The sequence below is a fragment of the Melanerpes formicivorus genome, unplaced genomic scaffold (assembly GCF_026170545.1).
Source record: "Melanerpes formicivorus ecotype bairdi unplaced genomic scaffold, bMelFor1.0.p_v2 SCAF_9, whole genome shotgun sequence".
NCBI lineage: Eukaryota > Metazoa > Chordata > Aves > Piciformes > Picidae > Melanerpes > Melanerpes formicivorus.
Window position 1 is genome coordinate 13817810 of NW_027142361.1, and position 16149 is coordinate 13833958.

The 16149-nt window shown below is 50.2% G+C and overlaps 1 protein-coding gene across 1 annotated transcript; it reads left to right on the forward strand.

Moving 5' to 3' along the window:
- Positions 1 to 15524, forward strand: SLC30A3 (solute carrier family 30 member 3). The gene is given in 9 exon segments (XM_068142922.1): positions 1 to 5; positions 7666 to 8193; positions 9369 to 9541; positions 9617 to 9763; positions 9835 to 9988; positions 10509 to 10719; positions 10875 to 10980; positions 15060 to 15176; positions 15284 to 15524. Coding segments are annotated over 9 exon segments (1605 nt in total). The 3' UTR covers positions 15448 to 15524.
- Positions 15525 to 16149: the final 625 nt, after the last annotated feature.

The following is a 16149-nucleotide window of genomic DNA, read 5'->3' on the forward strand; positions in this document are numbered from 1 at the left end:
ATGAGGTGAGTCAGGCACAACCTTCCCTCAGTGAAGCCATGCTAGCATCTCCTGGTGGGTTTGTCCTTCGTATGGTTAGAAATGGCCCCTGGGATTAGTTCGCAGGGACAGAGGAGAGCTGACCCCTTGTGACCGTTTGAGGGTGTCCCCTTAAGAAAGGGAATATGGTGGATGGAAGTTGGTAAATGAAAAGATGGATCTAAACTAATTTCATTGGTAGAGTGGGAGGAAGCACCTTCTGAACTGGGAGTGCAGGAGGGTATCCTGGGCATTCTGGCACTTTTATCTTCAGTCTTTCTTCTGCTCCTCCTCTGGGCAGCAGCTGTTTCTGGGCTTTCGGCCAAGGCTTTGACCTTGAAAAACTGATAGACTGCAAGGCCTGTATTAACTGCTTTCCAATTAACACATAACTGCTTCTAACTTTTTTCTCTTTCTCTCTCTTTCTAACCCGCTCTGGGGAAAGGGGGGAGAGAGGGGAGAGCGGAGGTGGGGAACACCCTCAGCAGAGGGGGGGAACAAATCTAATTTCTGTGCTACTTTATTGTATATCTTTGTATGTATTGTAAATATTGTAAATTTGTATATATTTCCCTGCGTTTCCCTACTTTGTAAATATACAGCACCCCTTGCTTTGCTAATTCAGCTGTGAGGTTTTTTTTTCCCTTTCCCTTCAATTTTCTTTCCCTTTACTTTACAGGGGGGAGGGAGGAGGCTTTTTTGCCTTGCCCTTCCAACCCTACGACATTTTTTTTTTCTTGGCTTACCCAACGTGCGACAGATAATTAGTTTAATTTATTACTTGACTGATTTAGTGTTTTCCAGCTGAATTAGCAAACATGAAGGTGTTGTGGTTTGTGGAGCAATTATTCTTTTCAATTTTTGGGGCTCTGGTTTACAGATATTGTTTGGGTTTGATTTTGGATTACCTGGGTAAATATTTGGTGCGGACAATTTATCTGTGGGTTATGTATAGAGTTAGACTATGGTATGGAAAATGTGTGGATTTCTTATGGCCAGCGAGATACAGGAATGTTACCTCCACCACTCTCCCAATTGAGATAAAGGGTTTTAAGATTCCGCCGGAGGAGAGAGTAACTTTAGGTGATGCCTGGGATCCAAAGGTGATTTATTTGGTGTCTATAATTCTGCTGCTGGTGATAACTAATGTGTATTCTCTGTATTCCTTGCGGCGAGAGAGAAAGGTGTCCAGAGCTTGTTTTGTTATTAAAACTAGATCAAAAAGAAAACACCGTGGCTCTCGATCAGTCCCAGAGTCATCTAGTGATGAGGAGTGTGCAGAATCTCTGTCAGTTAAAAAGAGAGCTAAAAAGTTAATTGGTAAAGCAGCCCTGAATGACTTTGCTGGTTCTGGCAAACTGCCATGGGCGGCGGCTGGTATCAACATGGCGCCTGCTCCTTCTCCTCCTTCTTCTCCGTCGGCCATTAATCGAGCAACGTCATTTCCGCCGCTCCTTCTCCTCCTCCTTCTTCTCCGTCGGCCATTAATGGAGCAACGTCATTTCCGCCCACTCTCTCGGTGGGACCGGAAGTCACTGCCCCAGCAGCTGATTTATCTCAGGACCTGTCAGCTTCTATTAAGGTGGCTGTAAATTCAAACACAGCTCCAGTTAAGGTGGCTGTTTTAAAGACTAGAGGTGCAAAGACCAAAGAAGATGGAGAAGAAGAGCTGGAGACTGATCCTGGTGAGGGGCCCTCTACTCTAAGAAATCCTGCTGAGGAGGAAGAGAAGATTTGTTTTAAAGATCTAGCTGACCTAGTGAGATCAAAGCAGGATAAAGATGAAGCTAGGAAAGGCGCTGGCAAAGGTGGTTCTCAGCTTAAAGAGATCCTTGAGAAAATGACAGCAGGATTATTAGGACAAAAAGTTCAGGGAGAAGAGGAGGAAGATGATATTTTAGAATGTTCCTCACCACGTGAGGAATTGCGAAATGTCCGTAAAGATTTCACCAGGGCAGATAAGGAGCCAGTTCTAGCTTGGCTTAGTAGGTGTTATGATACAAGTGCTCCAGCTCTAACAGTTGGAGACAAGTCAGCAGCTCAGTTAGGAACTCTATCAAGGGATAATGGAATAGATAGACATCTAGGCAGGGCTCTCGGTAAGGTTAATCTGTGGATACGTCTTTTAATGGCGGTTGCCCTGAGATACCCTTCCCGAGATGATCTTCCATGGAATCCTAAACCCTGGACTACCATAGATGAGGGAATTAAGCATTTGAGAGAATTTGCTGTTAGAGAGCTACTCTATGGTGAACATGAAACTCTGAATCCTGATGACATTCCTGTGGGTATTGGTCTTGCTAAAAAGATCATCAAACTTGCTCCTTCTAATTATGCAAACATTTTGGCAAGCAGAATTGTGTCAAGAAATTATGGTGGAGCTTCTCCCACGGCTGGCCAATTCAGTGATCAAATGAGACAATTGGAGGATAGCATGACACGTGGTTCTTTGGTTTCAGCCATTAAATCTATGTCTGGTGATATACAGAATTGCATAAGAGAGTTGAAGGATGAATTTAGAAATTCCATATCCCAATTGGCACAGAAGGATAATTTCAATTCTTCCTCCAGGTGGATACAAGTTTCATCTGTGAGGAATACACGTCCTCCAAGGAGGTCATTCCAAAACAGATCAAATCAAAACAGACCACCAAGGCAATCACGTAGAACTATTTGGATAACTCTGCGTGATCAGTTTGGTGAGAACATGAACCGCTGGGATGGCCAACCAACTTCTAATCTTTTCAGGAGACTGAGGGAATTGCAAAGTGGCAGAACCCGAGGTAGCAATGCCAGAAGGGTAGCTGTTACTTCCACAGTTCCCCAGAACAACCATAGTAGCTCCAACAGTGGCTCCAGTTATAATATGCAAAGTTATAACACTGCACACTGTGCGCAATGCACATGTGCGCATGTTCCCCATAACTAGGGGTGCCCTGCCTCCCGCCAGGGGGAGGAAAGGGATAACAGAGATAATAGAATCTATTGGGATGTGTACATCCATTGGGCTGGCACTTCACAATTTCGGAAGTACAGGGCCTTGGTTGACACAGGAGCTCAGTGCACCATAATGCCGTCAAATTATCAGGGATCGGAGTCTATAACTATTCTGGGAGTCACTGGTGGATCTCAAGAGTTAAGTAAGGTAGAGGTTAATATAAGTTTGACTGGTAAACAATGGAGGAAGCATACAGTTGTGACCGGACCTGATGCACCTTGTATTTTGGGAATTGATTTTCTGAGAGAAGGGCGTTTCAAAGACCCTAGAGGTTACAAATGGGCTTTTGGAGTAGCTTCTATAGAAATTGATGGACAAAAATTAAAGCTGGGTGCTAGACCTGAGCTTTCTGATGGATCTGCAGTTGTGGGACAACATAAGATACAGGACATTAAATTGCCGGTTGCTTCTCTGTCGAGGGTTGGAAGGGTAAGGCCTAAAAGCCTCCTCCCTCCCCACTGTAAAGTAAAGGGAAAGAAAATTGAAGGGAAAGGGAAAAAAAACCCTCACAGCTGAATTAGCAAAGCAGTAGAGCTGTATATTTACAAAGCAATGTAGGATATGCAGGGGAATATATACAAATTTACAATATTTACAATATATACAAAGATATACAACAGAGTAGCACAGAAATGAGAGTTCCCCCCTCTGCTGAGGGGGTTCCCCACCTCCGCTCTCTCCCTCTCTCCCCCTTTTCCCCAGAGTGGGTTAGAAAGAGAGAGAAAAGAAAAAAAATTATAAGCAGTTGTGTGTTAATTGGAAAGCAGTTAATACAGGCCTTGGTAGCTTATCGGTTTCAAGGCCAAAGTCTTGGCCGAAAGCCCAGCACAAAGAGCTGCTGCTGCTCGGCGGAGGAGTGGAAGCAAGACTGATAGAAAAGTGCTGGAATGCCCAGGATACCCTCCTGCACTCCCAGTTCGGAAGGTGCTTCCTCCCACTCTACCAATGAAATTACTTTAGATCCTTCTTTTAGTTTATCAACTTCCGTCCACCATATTCCCTTTCTTAAAGGCACAGCCTCAAACGGCCACATTCTCAGACTGTGCATCACAGACAATACAGAACCAACCGTGACTCTTTGTTGCCCATTCAGAATCTGATTCGTCAGTTGGAGAGTCAGAAAGTCGTCGGCAAAACTCATTCACCTTTCAACAGTCCAGTGTGGCCTGTGCGGAAGCAGAATGGAGACTGGCGTCTGACAGTAGACTACCGAGCCCTAAATGAAGTGACACCACCTATGAGTGCAGCAGTACCAGACATGATGGAGCTACAGTATGAGCTGGAATCCAAAGAGGCCAAATGGTATGCTACCATAGACATTGCTAATGCATTTTTCTCTATTCCCATAGCAGAGGAATGCAGGCCTCAGTTTGCTTTCACCTGGAGAGGAATCCAGTACACTTTCAATAGATTGCCAATGGGCTGGATCCACAGCTCAAGCATCTGTCATGCAGTGATCCACGATGCTCTGGAGAAAGGCGGTGCTCCAGAACACATCCAGTTCATCGATGATATCATCGTCTGGGGTAAAACTGCTGAGGAAGTCTTCGAGAAAGGTAACAAAATCATTGACATTCTTCTGAGTGCAGGTTTTGCCATCAAGAGAGACAAGGTGAAAGGACCTACCACAGAGATTCAGTTTCTGGGAGTGTGGTGGCAGGATGGACGCCGACACATTCCAGTGAATGTGGTAAATAGAGTCTCTACCATGGCAAATCCCACAAACAAGCATGAGACCCTACGTTTCTTGGGGACAGTGGGATTTTGGAGACTGCACATTCCTGGATACAGTCAGATTGTGAAACCTCTGTATGATGTGACTCGAAAGAGAAACCATTTCCACTGGGGACCTGAACAACAAGCAGCCTTTGACCAGATAAAGCAAGAGGTGATTCAAGCAATGGGTCTGGGACCTGTCCGAGATGGTCCAGACATTAAGAACATTTTGTACACGGCTGCAAGTGACAATGGTCCAACCTGGTGCTTGTGGCAAAAAGCTCCAGGTGAGACACGTGGATGACCTCTTGGTTTCTGGAGTCGAGGTTACAGAGGTTCAGAGGCAAATTATACTCCAACAGAGAAAGAAATTTTAGCTGCCTATGAAGGAGTAAAAGCATCTTCTGAAGTAATTGGAACTGAATCACAACTTCTCTTAGCTCCCAGGTTACCAGTTTTGAATTGGATGTTCAAAGGCAAAGGCTCCACACCACATCATGCCACAGACTCAACCTGGTCTAAGTGGATGGTTCTGATAACACAGAGAGCTCGAATGGGAAATCTTGAAAGGCCTGGTCTAGTGGAGGTGATCTCAAGTTGGCCTGAAGGTATCAACTGTGCTAAACCTCCAGAGGAGAAAGTAACTCGTGCTGAGGAAGCTCCTCCTTACAATGACCTTTCTGATGATGATGAAAAGAAATATGCTTTGTTCACAGACGGTTCCTGTCATCTTGTTGGGAACAAGTGAAGGTGGAAGTCTGCAGTGTGGAGTCCAACACGCCGAGTTGCAGAGGCGAAGGATGGAGAAGGAGAATCCAGTCATTTCGCAGAGGTAAAAGCTGTCCAGCTAGCTCTCGACGTAGCTCACATTCCTAAGAGCAAAGCTACTGAGGAACAGCAACACAACCATCAGGCAGATCTAATTGCAAGAGTTTCTCAAGTAGACATGGACTCTAATCTTGATCTCGACTGGAAACACCGAGGTGAGATATTCTTAGCTCGGTGGGCTCACGATTCGTCAGGACATCAAGGCAGAGATGCAACATACCAATGGGCTCGTGACAGATCCATAGACATTTCCATGGATGCTATCACACAAGTCATCCATGACTGTGACATTTGTGCTGCTATTAAGCAGGCAAAACGACTTAAGCCCTTGTGGTATGGTGACAGATGGTCCAAATACAAATATGGTGAAGCTTGGCAGATTGACTACATCACTCTACCACGTTCTCGTTCTGGTAAGCAATACGTGCTTACTATGGTAGAGGCAAACAGTGGATGGTTGGAAACTTATCCAGTTCCACATGCAACTGCACGCAACAGCATTCTCGGTCTGGAGAGACAGATCCTGTGGAGACACGGAACTCCAGAGAGGATTGAGTCAGACAACGGAACTCATTTCAAGAACAACCTTGTAAAGAACTGGGCAAAAGAGCACGGTATTGAGTGGATATTCCATATTCCCTACTATGCACCAGCTTCAGGGAAGATTGAACGCTACAACGGTTTGTTGAAGACCACTCTTAAAGCCATGGGGGGTGGATCTTTGAAAAACTGGGAAAAACATTTAGCACAAGCAACCTGGCTGATAAATAGTAGAGGTTCAGTGAACCGAGCTGGACCTGCACATTCAGATTTGCGACGGAAAGTAGAAGGTGATAGAGTTCCGGTTGTTGGAGAAAAGAATCTGTTAGGTAAAACTGTTTGGGTATTTTCACCCTCAGGAGAGGCTGAACCTGTCCGAGGAGTGGTTTCAGCTGAAGGTCCTGGTCACACTTATTGGGTAATGCAAGAGAATGGTGAAATTCAGTGTATTCCACAAAGAAATTTAACTTTAGCTGAAAGAGGTTAACTTCGAACTGTTGTACAGCTACATCGCGTCCAAAGGAAGAATCAACGAGGAGTCTACGGTGCACGAACCCTGAGATCCCTGAGAGCCCTGAGTCAACTAAGAGACCCTGAGAATCCCTGTTTCCCTTTTCTTCTCTTCGTCGGCGAAGAAATGAACTGTTTTCCATTTTTCTCATTTTCTGATTTCCTTGGACTTTCGAATCATCCACATCTGAGTATAGCCGGAATGGACTATGAACTTTACTCATGAAATGTAAATATCATTTTGGATTGGATGGACAGTGTGAACAGCCAATGAAATTGTTTAGAAGGGGTGGACTGTGACCGTTTGAGGGTGTCCCCTTAAGAAAGGGAATATGGTGGACGGAAGTTGGTAAACGAAAAGATGGATCTAAACTAATTTCATTGGTAGAGTGGGAGGAAGCACCTTCTGAACTGGGAGTGCAGGAGGGTATCCTGGGCATTCTGGCACTTTTATCTTCAGTCTTTCTTCTGCTCCTCCTCTGGGCAGCAGCTGTTTCTGGGCTTTCGGCCAAGGCTTTGACCTTGAAAAACTGATAGACTGCAAGGCCTGTATTAACTGCTTTCCAATTAACACATAACTGCTTCTAACTTTTTTCTCTTTCTCTCTCTTTCTAACCCGCTCTGGGGAAAGGGGGGAGAGAGGGGAGAGCAGAGGTGGGGAACACCCTCAGCAGAGGGGGGGGAACAACTCTAGTTTCTGTGCTACTTTATTGTATATCTTTGTATATATTGTAAATATTGTAAATTTGTATATATTTCCCTGCGTTTCCCTGCTTTGTAAATATACAGCATCCCTTGCTTTGCTAATTCAGCTGTGAGTTTTTTTTTCCCTTTCCCTTCAATTTTCTTTCCCTTTACTTTACAGGGGGGAGGGAGGAGGCTTTTTGGCCTTACCCTTCCAACCCTATGACACCCCTGCACCCATGCAGCCTCACATGTGAAAGCAACTGCCTTACATGAGCAGTTCCCACAGATCCAAGCAGCCTCCCCAAATCATTCCCCACGTACCAGAGCAGCCCACTGTACTCGATCCACCTTCCCGTACACATCCACAGGAGCACCCAGCAGGGCCCCGACTTCCCTCCAGCAGAACCAGTGCTGCCGCCCAGTGATTTCCCTGGGCCAACTGGCTCCAGCACAGCGCCCTGTGGCCCCAGACAGCCCGGCCTGGTTCTGAAGCGTCCCCACCATGTCTCCTTCACCCTATGCTGGGGTCTCAGCGGGGTCGCGGTCTGTACCCCCTCCCCGGTGCCAGAAGCAGCAAGCACCGCTGTGTGCAAACCTCCTCCTCCAGCAAGGAGCAGACCCAGAGTGCCAGGGGAGGTAGCCCTGCGGGTGCTGGCTCCGCCCGACACCCCTGGTACAGTTTCACTCCCCCTGGCCGCTGCTTACGAGGGGCCGAGGAGGGGCGGGGCCGCGGCGAGGGGGCGGGGCTGCGGCGAGGGGGCGGGGCTGCGGCAGAGCCGGCGGTTGGCGCTCGCTGAGCTGCTCGTTCCCGGCTTGGAGCCACCGACCGGCACTGAGAGCTCCCGGCTGGTCAGCCCGTGGGGCGCCCGCGCCGACAGCAGCCTGCGTCTCAAAAGGTACATCCGGAATCGCATCCCAGCATCCCCAACACCCTGGCACTTCCACCACTGGCATCCCCATCACCCCGGCACTTCCATCACCTTCATCACCCCGGCACTAGCATATTCATCACGGGCAGCTCCATCACCCCTGGCACCTGCAGCCCTGGCACCTGCGGCACCAGCACCTCTAGCACCGGTATCTCCGGCACCAGCAACTCCAGTACCCCCATCACCCCAGCGACACTCATCATCCCGGCACCTCTGTCAACGCCGACCCCATCATCCCTTCACTACCACTCCATCGTTCCCTGCCAGCACTACCTTCTAGTGCCCACGGCACCCCCGGCACCGCCGCCCCATCACCTGCTGCATCTGCAACCCCCGATCCCTCGCACCCACACTAGCTCCCCCATCATCACCCAATCGCCCCCGGGTTCACGGCACCCACACTCCCGGCACCGGCAGCCCCCGGCAGTGCCTGCTCCCACCCCCAGGGACCCGCAAGGCCCCCGGCACGTCCGGCATTGCCCAACTCCCACCCCGACACGACACCGGCACCTCCGGCAAGTCCGGCTGCCCCCCCCGCCAGCCCCCGCGCTCTCATTCATCCAGCGTGGACATCAGCACCTCCGCAGACCCCGAGTCAGTCCCGCCCGCTTGTGCAGCGGCGCCCATCCCGCCCCAGTACTGGCACTTCCATTCAAGCAGAACCAGCCCCCGCACCTTGCGCAGTCCCCCGCTTTCCCCTCAGGTGTCCATGCGGTGGTACCGGCGCCCAAACATCACGTCCCCGCACCGCTACCGTCCATCCATCACTGCCCCGCACCGGTGCTGTCAGTACCCTTTCCCACCCTGGTCCTCCACGGCCCTGGCCCCCGTCCACCCCCGTCCCACGCCTCACGTCCCCGCACGCCCTGTCCAACAGCCCGGTCCCAGATGCGACACCTCGGTCCCACCGGCTTCTGCCCCACTCCCGGCCCCGGTCCCACCCGGTCCGGGCTCTCTTCGTCCCCTTCGGGATGCAGCCAGGATGAGCTGCCGCAGCTCTGGCGGCAGGACCGCGACCCGGTCCTGTGCCCGTGTGCCCGGTCCTCTGCGAGACTCCTGGGTATTTGAGCCAAGCTGACTACGGGGATCCCCGATCAGGGGCACCGGGAGTTGACGTGTCTGGGAATGACCCCTGTCCCCAGTGTATTTGCAGGTTCCTCGGACACCCTGGCGCCACCTGACCCCCCGGGCCTGGATTCCCGCTGCCACTGCATCCCCCCCGTCCCCATCCCAGGCCCAGGGAAGCTCCAGGCTTGGCGACAGCTGAGCATCACCTGCGTTGTCTGCTGCATCTTCATGGTTGGGGAGGTGATAGGTAATGGCAGGATGGGGACAAGGAGGGGACAGGGGATTCCCAGGGCACAGGGTGCCAGCTACCCTGTGCCCGCAGGTGGGTACCTGGCATACAGCCTGGCCATCATGATGGATGCAACTCACCTGCTGACGGATGTGGGCAGCATGTCTGTCAGCCTTTTCTCTCTCTGGGTCTCCACCCACCCACTCACCAAGACCATGACCTTTGGCTGGCACTGCTCAGGTAAGCTGGTGGGGCATGGTCTTCCAGGAGCCCCATGGCCCAGCTGGGTGTTGATGGCTGCCATCTTGCAGAGACTATGGGAGCGCTGGCCTCCATGCTCTCCATCTGGGTGGTGATTGGGGCTCTTGTCTACCTGGCTGCTGCCCGCATCATCAGCAATGACTACAAGATCGAGGCATGAGCCATGCTGGCTACTTCTGCCAGTGCTGTCGGCGTCAACTTGGTGTACGTCTCATGCAGGCTCTGTGCATCCCCTTGCACACCCCCAGTCCAAACCCTGGCTTTCACTTACACCCTTGCCTCAGTAGATTGCCATCCCTGCCCTCAGGTCACCCTCTGTCCCTGTGTACCAGCCTTGCCTACCCAAGTGCTGCCTTTCCCTATTTGTTGTCCCCAATATACTTCCAGCTTCCACCCCTCTGGCCCCACATCCTGCAGCTCTCCCAAGCAGCAACCCCTCAGCCCTGGCTCACGCCCAGCCTGAGACATGGCACAAATCCCTGCCCTGGCCCTATGTACTTCCTAGCAGCACTGCATCTGCCCTGTTCCAGATCTGCCTCCAGCCCTGCCTTGTGGTGAGACTTTGCCCCACACCTCTTCACAATCCTAGGGTCTCAATGTGCCTGCCCATGTCCCCTTTCCTTGAGCTGCCTGGGCACTGCTGTCTATGTGCAGGTCCAGCCAGGGCCAGCAAGACCCCTGTCCCCTGCCTAGCACAGCACTGACACAGCCCTGCTCTCCCCAGCATGGCCTACATCCTGCACCAGGGTCCCACTGGCCATGGCCACAGCCATAGCACACAGGGCTACGAGCAGCTGGAGAGCACTGGTGTCTGCCTGCCTGGCTATGCCACTCTACCCGGCAGCACCAGCATCCGTGCAGCCTTCATCCATGTGGTGGGTGACCTGCTGCAGAGCATTGGAGTCCTTGTGGCTGCCACTATCATCTACTTCAAGGTGCCTGAGCTGGCCCCCCCTCCACTGCCCATGGGAACAAGTCCCTCAGCCCTATGCAGGGTGTTGTGGGACAGTGAGGCCCTGGCATCCCAAAACTGGGGTGCCCAGCTCAACTCTGTCCCACCCCAGCCTCATACAGCCCCTGTTCTCTGCAGCCCCAGTGCAAGATTGCAGATCCTATCAGTGCCCTCTTCTTCTCCATTTTCGTCTTTGGCTCCACCTTCACCATCCTCAGGGATGTCTTCAGGGTCCTCATGGAAGGTGAGGAGTGGGTGAGGGGAGCATGGGACCATGAGCACAGGAGGTGGTGGGGTGCAGAGGGCTGTCACAGGAATGCCTCAGGACTGCAGCTGCAACAGTGCCTCCCCGAGCTAGCAGCTCCCCTCTGTTGGGGTTTGTTTTGAGCAAGAGGGGACATGGGTCCCAGGAACACCTGTGCAATTCAGGCCTTGAAGAATTCTCTGTTGATAATATAGTGGCGGAGTAGGAGATGTGAGAAAGTGCTGATTGCTTGGTATGCTGAAGTCCAGCTGCCCCTGAGAAGGGAGGCAAGCAAGATAAGGAGGAGGTGAGATCTGGGAAAAAGAGCAATTAGACCGAATAGAAGAATTCCACAGAGTTGTGAAAACAATGATGTAACCTTTTAGAGAGAAACCAATAGTATGTGTTAAATTAGAATAGAATTAACTATGCATAAAATAAGACTATAAATAATGAAGTGTGGAACAATAAAGTTGGATTCGATTGATCACATTGATCGTGTGTCGACCCCTTCTTGTAACAGTGGCGCCTGAATGAGGGACCCCACAGAGTGGGTCCTGAACCCAAAAAGGAGGGTTCTGCAAATCTCCGAAAGGAGTCACGGCGAAGAAGGAAGCCGTGCCGTTCCAAAGAGGACTATCAGGGTTCGAGAGCGCGGAAAGCAAGAAGTATTCCGGTCCAGGATAGCAGTACTGGTGCTGTGTTTACTGACCCACAGAGAGGCGGAGGAAGCAGCAGAGACTGAAGACGCCGTAAGCCGATACTGCTCTGAGTCTGTGCGCACAGGTATTAACGCATAATAGATAGCAATGGATAGGCAGGCGGCGTATGATTTGTTTAAGTGCTTTATAGAAAAGCGAGGATGTAAGTTAGATTTTAAAAGGGAACTAATGCCATTATTAGAATATGCAGAGGAATTAGGGTATTTGAAGGATCCTAATGAGGTATTTGAAAGGAGCGAGTGGAAGAAGTTTGGCCAAGACTTATGGTTGCGCGAGTTAGAGGAAGATAAACAAGCATGAAAATGTGGAAAATGGCGTAAGTTAGGAGATAAGTTTTTTGACAAACTGTGGGACTGGGTTACCATCAAGCTGCAAAAGCCGTGGCGAGAATGCATGAACTGTGTTAAAACCTATGAACTGAAACAGCGAATGGCTGCTGCAGCTAGAGCAACTTTGTCAGGACGAGATGCAGCGCCAGGTGTATCCGAGTTGCAGTTGAAAGATGTGCTTGAAAACTATCAAGCGATCGACTGGGGCCGCCCCCGATACATCTTGTGGCGACCACACTGCGTTTACCAGCTGTCACCGCTGCCGTTTGCACCCAGTGGGGAAAAAGCCAAAAAAAAGGCAGCTCAGTGTGTTCGACCCCTTTTATCAACACCTTCCTCTGACATCGCCAGCGACGGCTTGGATTCGGAAGACAACACCAGCAGCGAGGAATTCAAACAGCGCCGACTTTGCTTTACGGCCCCTCTTAGAAAAAATGGAGCGCTTGGAGGCTCGCGATTACAGCGTTCCTACCACCGCATCCCTCCCGCAAGCCCTGCCGGCCCCCGCGGATACCGACGGCTCCGACCAAGGCGGTACCGGCTGACGCACCACCGACACCGACAGCACCGACAGTAGCAGCGACCCAGCAGCGGCCACAGCAGCAGCGGAGCAGCTGCTACGGCAGCAGCCCCCACCCCTTTCCCCGGCAGCGGCTTCAGCCACACTACTCTGCTCTGATTTAAAGCAACAGTACTCATTTTGTCATTTCTGATTGTAATGTCTTTCAGAGATTTGTTATTTAGAGTTTTGTTAAGTTTTTCCAATAAGCATAATGAATAAGTAAGCATTTGGTATTTACAGGTACTTGGTACATAGTAATTGCAGTAAGGTGTAAGTACTTTGTAATGAGTTTACATTGTATGATTTTCTTTTGGTTCGAATCTTTTTAATTGTGTGCCTATAGGCATTTTAAAGGAGCTCCATGTAATATAGTTAAGGAATGTATAAACAGGTTTTAATTTTGGAAAGTGTTCTTTTTAGTTAATGTAACAATTTTATTTCTTTTTAGACACTGATTTGATGAATTAATTTTAACATAGTTTTTTAAGGTTTTAAGGATTTTTGGTATTAGCATAAGTTAAGGGTTTGTTATAGGTATATTATGGAATGAGATTTTTGGTCTTATTTTGTATTTGTAATAGCTTTTAAGGATTATATATATATAATGGTACCAATAAGAGATTAGCATTACTAGGATGAGTAAAAATGCTATTGGGCAAAGCAATGAAGTTCTTTTGCTCTTGCTGTTTGCCTGCAAGTTTTCTGTCTGTGAAGCTAGAGCCTGGCCAGATCTACCTTTACAGGTTAAAGAAATCTTGCTACCATTAAACAATTTATGATTTTTGACCATCCTAGAGAAAATAAAGATGCAACATAACCCTAAAGTAGAATGTAAAAGACAGTGCTAAGGATTGCATTTGTGTCTTAATCTCTGTGTGCAATGTGTTCAGGCATAATCAAGTCTTCTCTGTCAATAAGAAGAGTGAAATGTAAAGATCAGAACTATTAAGATCTAAGTTCTTCTTTACAATGTCTGTTATCTTTGACCATGTATTATGCCAGCTCTGTTAGAGCATTCTATCTAGATTCAACTTAAGCTTTGTGCCTTGTATAGGTAACATGGCCCAACATAACAGGCAATAATGAATTTTGATTGAGCCTTCAGACTGTGGGTGAACCTTTTCAGACGTGTCTGATAGGGATACCCAGACTTGATGTAAATATGTTTGTTAATTATAGAAGTAAGCTTTAAGGTTTTTAGGTATTATTGCACTAATTTTGACTATTGTTAAACTTGTTTATAATTGTATTATGCAAAGTGTTCAAAGGATAACCTCCAAGACCTTACTTGCACAAAAGAAAAATGGGGGAATTTGTTGGGGTTTGTTTTGAGCAAGAGGGGACATGGGTCCCAGGAACACCTGTGCAATTCAGGCCTTGAAGAATTCTCTGTTGATAATATAGTGGTGGAGTAGGAGATGTGAGAAAGTGCTGATTTCTTGGTATGCTGAAGTCCAGCTGCCCCTGAGAAGGGAGGCAAGCAAGATAAGGAGGAGGCGAGATCTGGGAAAGAGAGCAATTAGACCGAATAGAAGAATTCCACAGAGTTGTGAAAACAATGATGTAACCTTTTAGAGAGAAACCAATAGTATGTGTTAAATTAGAATAGAATTAACTATGCATAAAATAAGACTATAAATAATGAAGTGTGGAACAATAAAGTTGGATTCGATTGATCACATTGATCGTGTGTCGACCCCTTCTTGTAACACCCCTCGTGTCCATCTTCTGCACCCTTCAGCCACACCTCGAGTACTGTGTCCAGTTCTGGACCCCTCAGTTTAGGAAGGATGTTGACTTGCTGGAACGAGTCCAGAGAAGGGCAACAAAGTTGGTGAGGGGTTTGGAACACAAGCCCTATGAGGAGAGACTGAGGGAGCTGGGGTTGCTTAGCCTGGAGGAGACTCAGGGGTGACCTTATTACTCTCTACAACTACCTGAAGGGAGGGTGTAGACAGGCGGATGTTGGTCTCTTCTCCCAGGCAGCCAGTACCAGAACAAGAGGACACAGTCTCAGGCTGCACCAGGGGAGGTTTAGGTTGGATGTCAGGAAGAAGTTCTATACAGAGAGAGTGATTGCCCATTGGAATGGGCTGCCGGGGGAGGTGGTGGAGTCGCCATCATTGGAGGTGTTCAGGAGGAGACTTGAGGGGGTGCTTGGTGCCATGGTTTAGTTGTTTAGGTGGGTTGGATTGGTTGATGGGTTGGACGCGATGATCTTGAAGGTCTCTTCCGACCTGGTATATTCTATGTATTCTATTCTATGTATTCTATAGTCCCTGAGCCCATCCTTGCCCCCCTGGGCACACAGCCCTGTAGTGAAAAGTCACCTCTTCCTGGAGCCACCATCCCCAGACTGGTGGTAGCTTGGGGGAACCCCCACCACAGCTACTTCCACCACAAGCTCTGACCCTGTTGGGGGCTGCAGCTGGGGCTGTCCCCCCTGTGACCAGGTTTTGGTGGCAGGGTCACCACGGGGCCTCGAGTTCGATGCGGTGAAGGAGATGCTGCTGGGGGTGAATGGGGTGAAGGACACCCATGACCTGCACCTCTGGGCCCTAATGCTGAGCCACCACGCTGTCGGTGCACATGGCTGTTGGTGAGTGCTCCACCAGCTCATGCAGCCCCCAGGGCACGGCTGGGGGTCCCGTGGGGCACCAGTGCTGCTCCACACAGCAGTGCTGAGCCAGCTGCCTTGCTGTCCCTAGAGTCCAGCGTTGACCCCAAGATGGTGCTGTGGGATGCTGTCACCCAGCTGCAGGCCAAGTTTGGCTTTGCCTCGTGCACGGTGCAGGTGGAGCCCTATCGGGAGGACATGGCCACCTGCCACCACTGCCAGGATCCCCGCGCCTGAGATACCACCTGTGGCAGAGCTGGGGCAGGCTTTGCCCTGGCCCCTGCCCTGTGGGTGAGAGGGAGCTGGGGGTGCAGCACAGGAGTGGGGGCCTTGCCTCGGCTTCTGTCCCTGAACTGTATCCACCTCACTCCTGGGGAGCCCTGCTGGCGACAGGACAGTGCGCTGGGGGAGAACAACGGAGTCCTTGAGGGTGTAGAGTTGTGAGGCGGGGAACACAGCCTGGTCCTGCCGCACACAGGGTGTCCCCTGGGAACCTCCACCCTGAGCTGTGGGAGGAGGGTACATGGAGCCTGCTACAGCCCCAGGCATAGTGGGGGCCAGCCTCCAGGGAGGAGTGGGGTCCTGCACCACCTGTCCCCTCAAAGCCTTGTCCCATACAGAAGGGGACAGGAGGGAGCCACTGCTGAAGGGCCAGGGATGGGAGAGCATGCAGCCCCCAAACTCAGCCTTGACCGCAGCTGCTTCATCATGGCCACCCCACCAGCTCCATGGCCACTTCACCACCTCATGGGTCATGGCTTTGCTAATGCCCCCCTGGAGGTGGGGTGGGAGAACTGCTGCTTCTGTATCACAGTATCACTTAGGTTGGAAAGGACCTCGAGGATCATCGAGTCCAACCTGACACCACAGACCCCATGACTAGACCATGGCACCAAGTGCCACGTCCAATCTCCCCTTGAACGCCTCCAGGGTCGATGA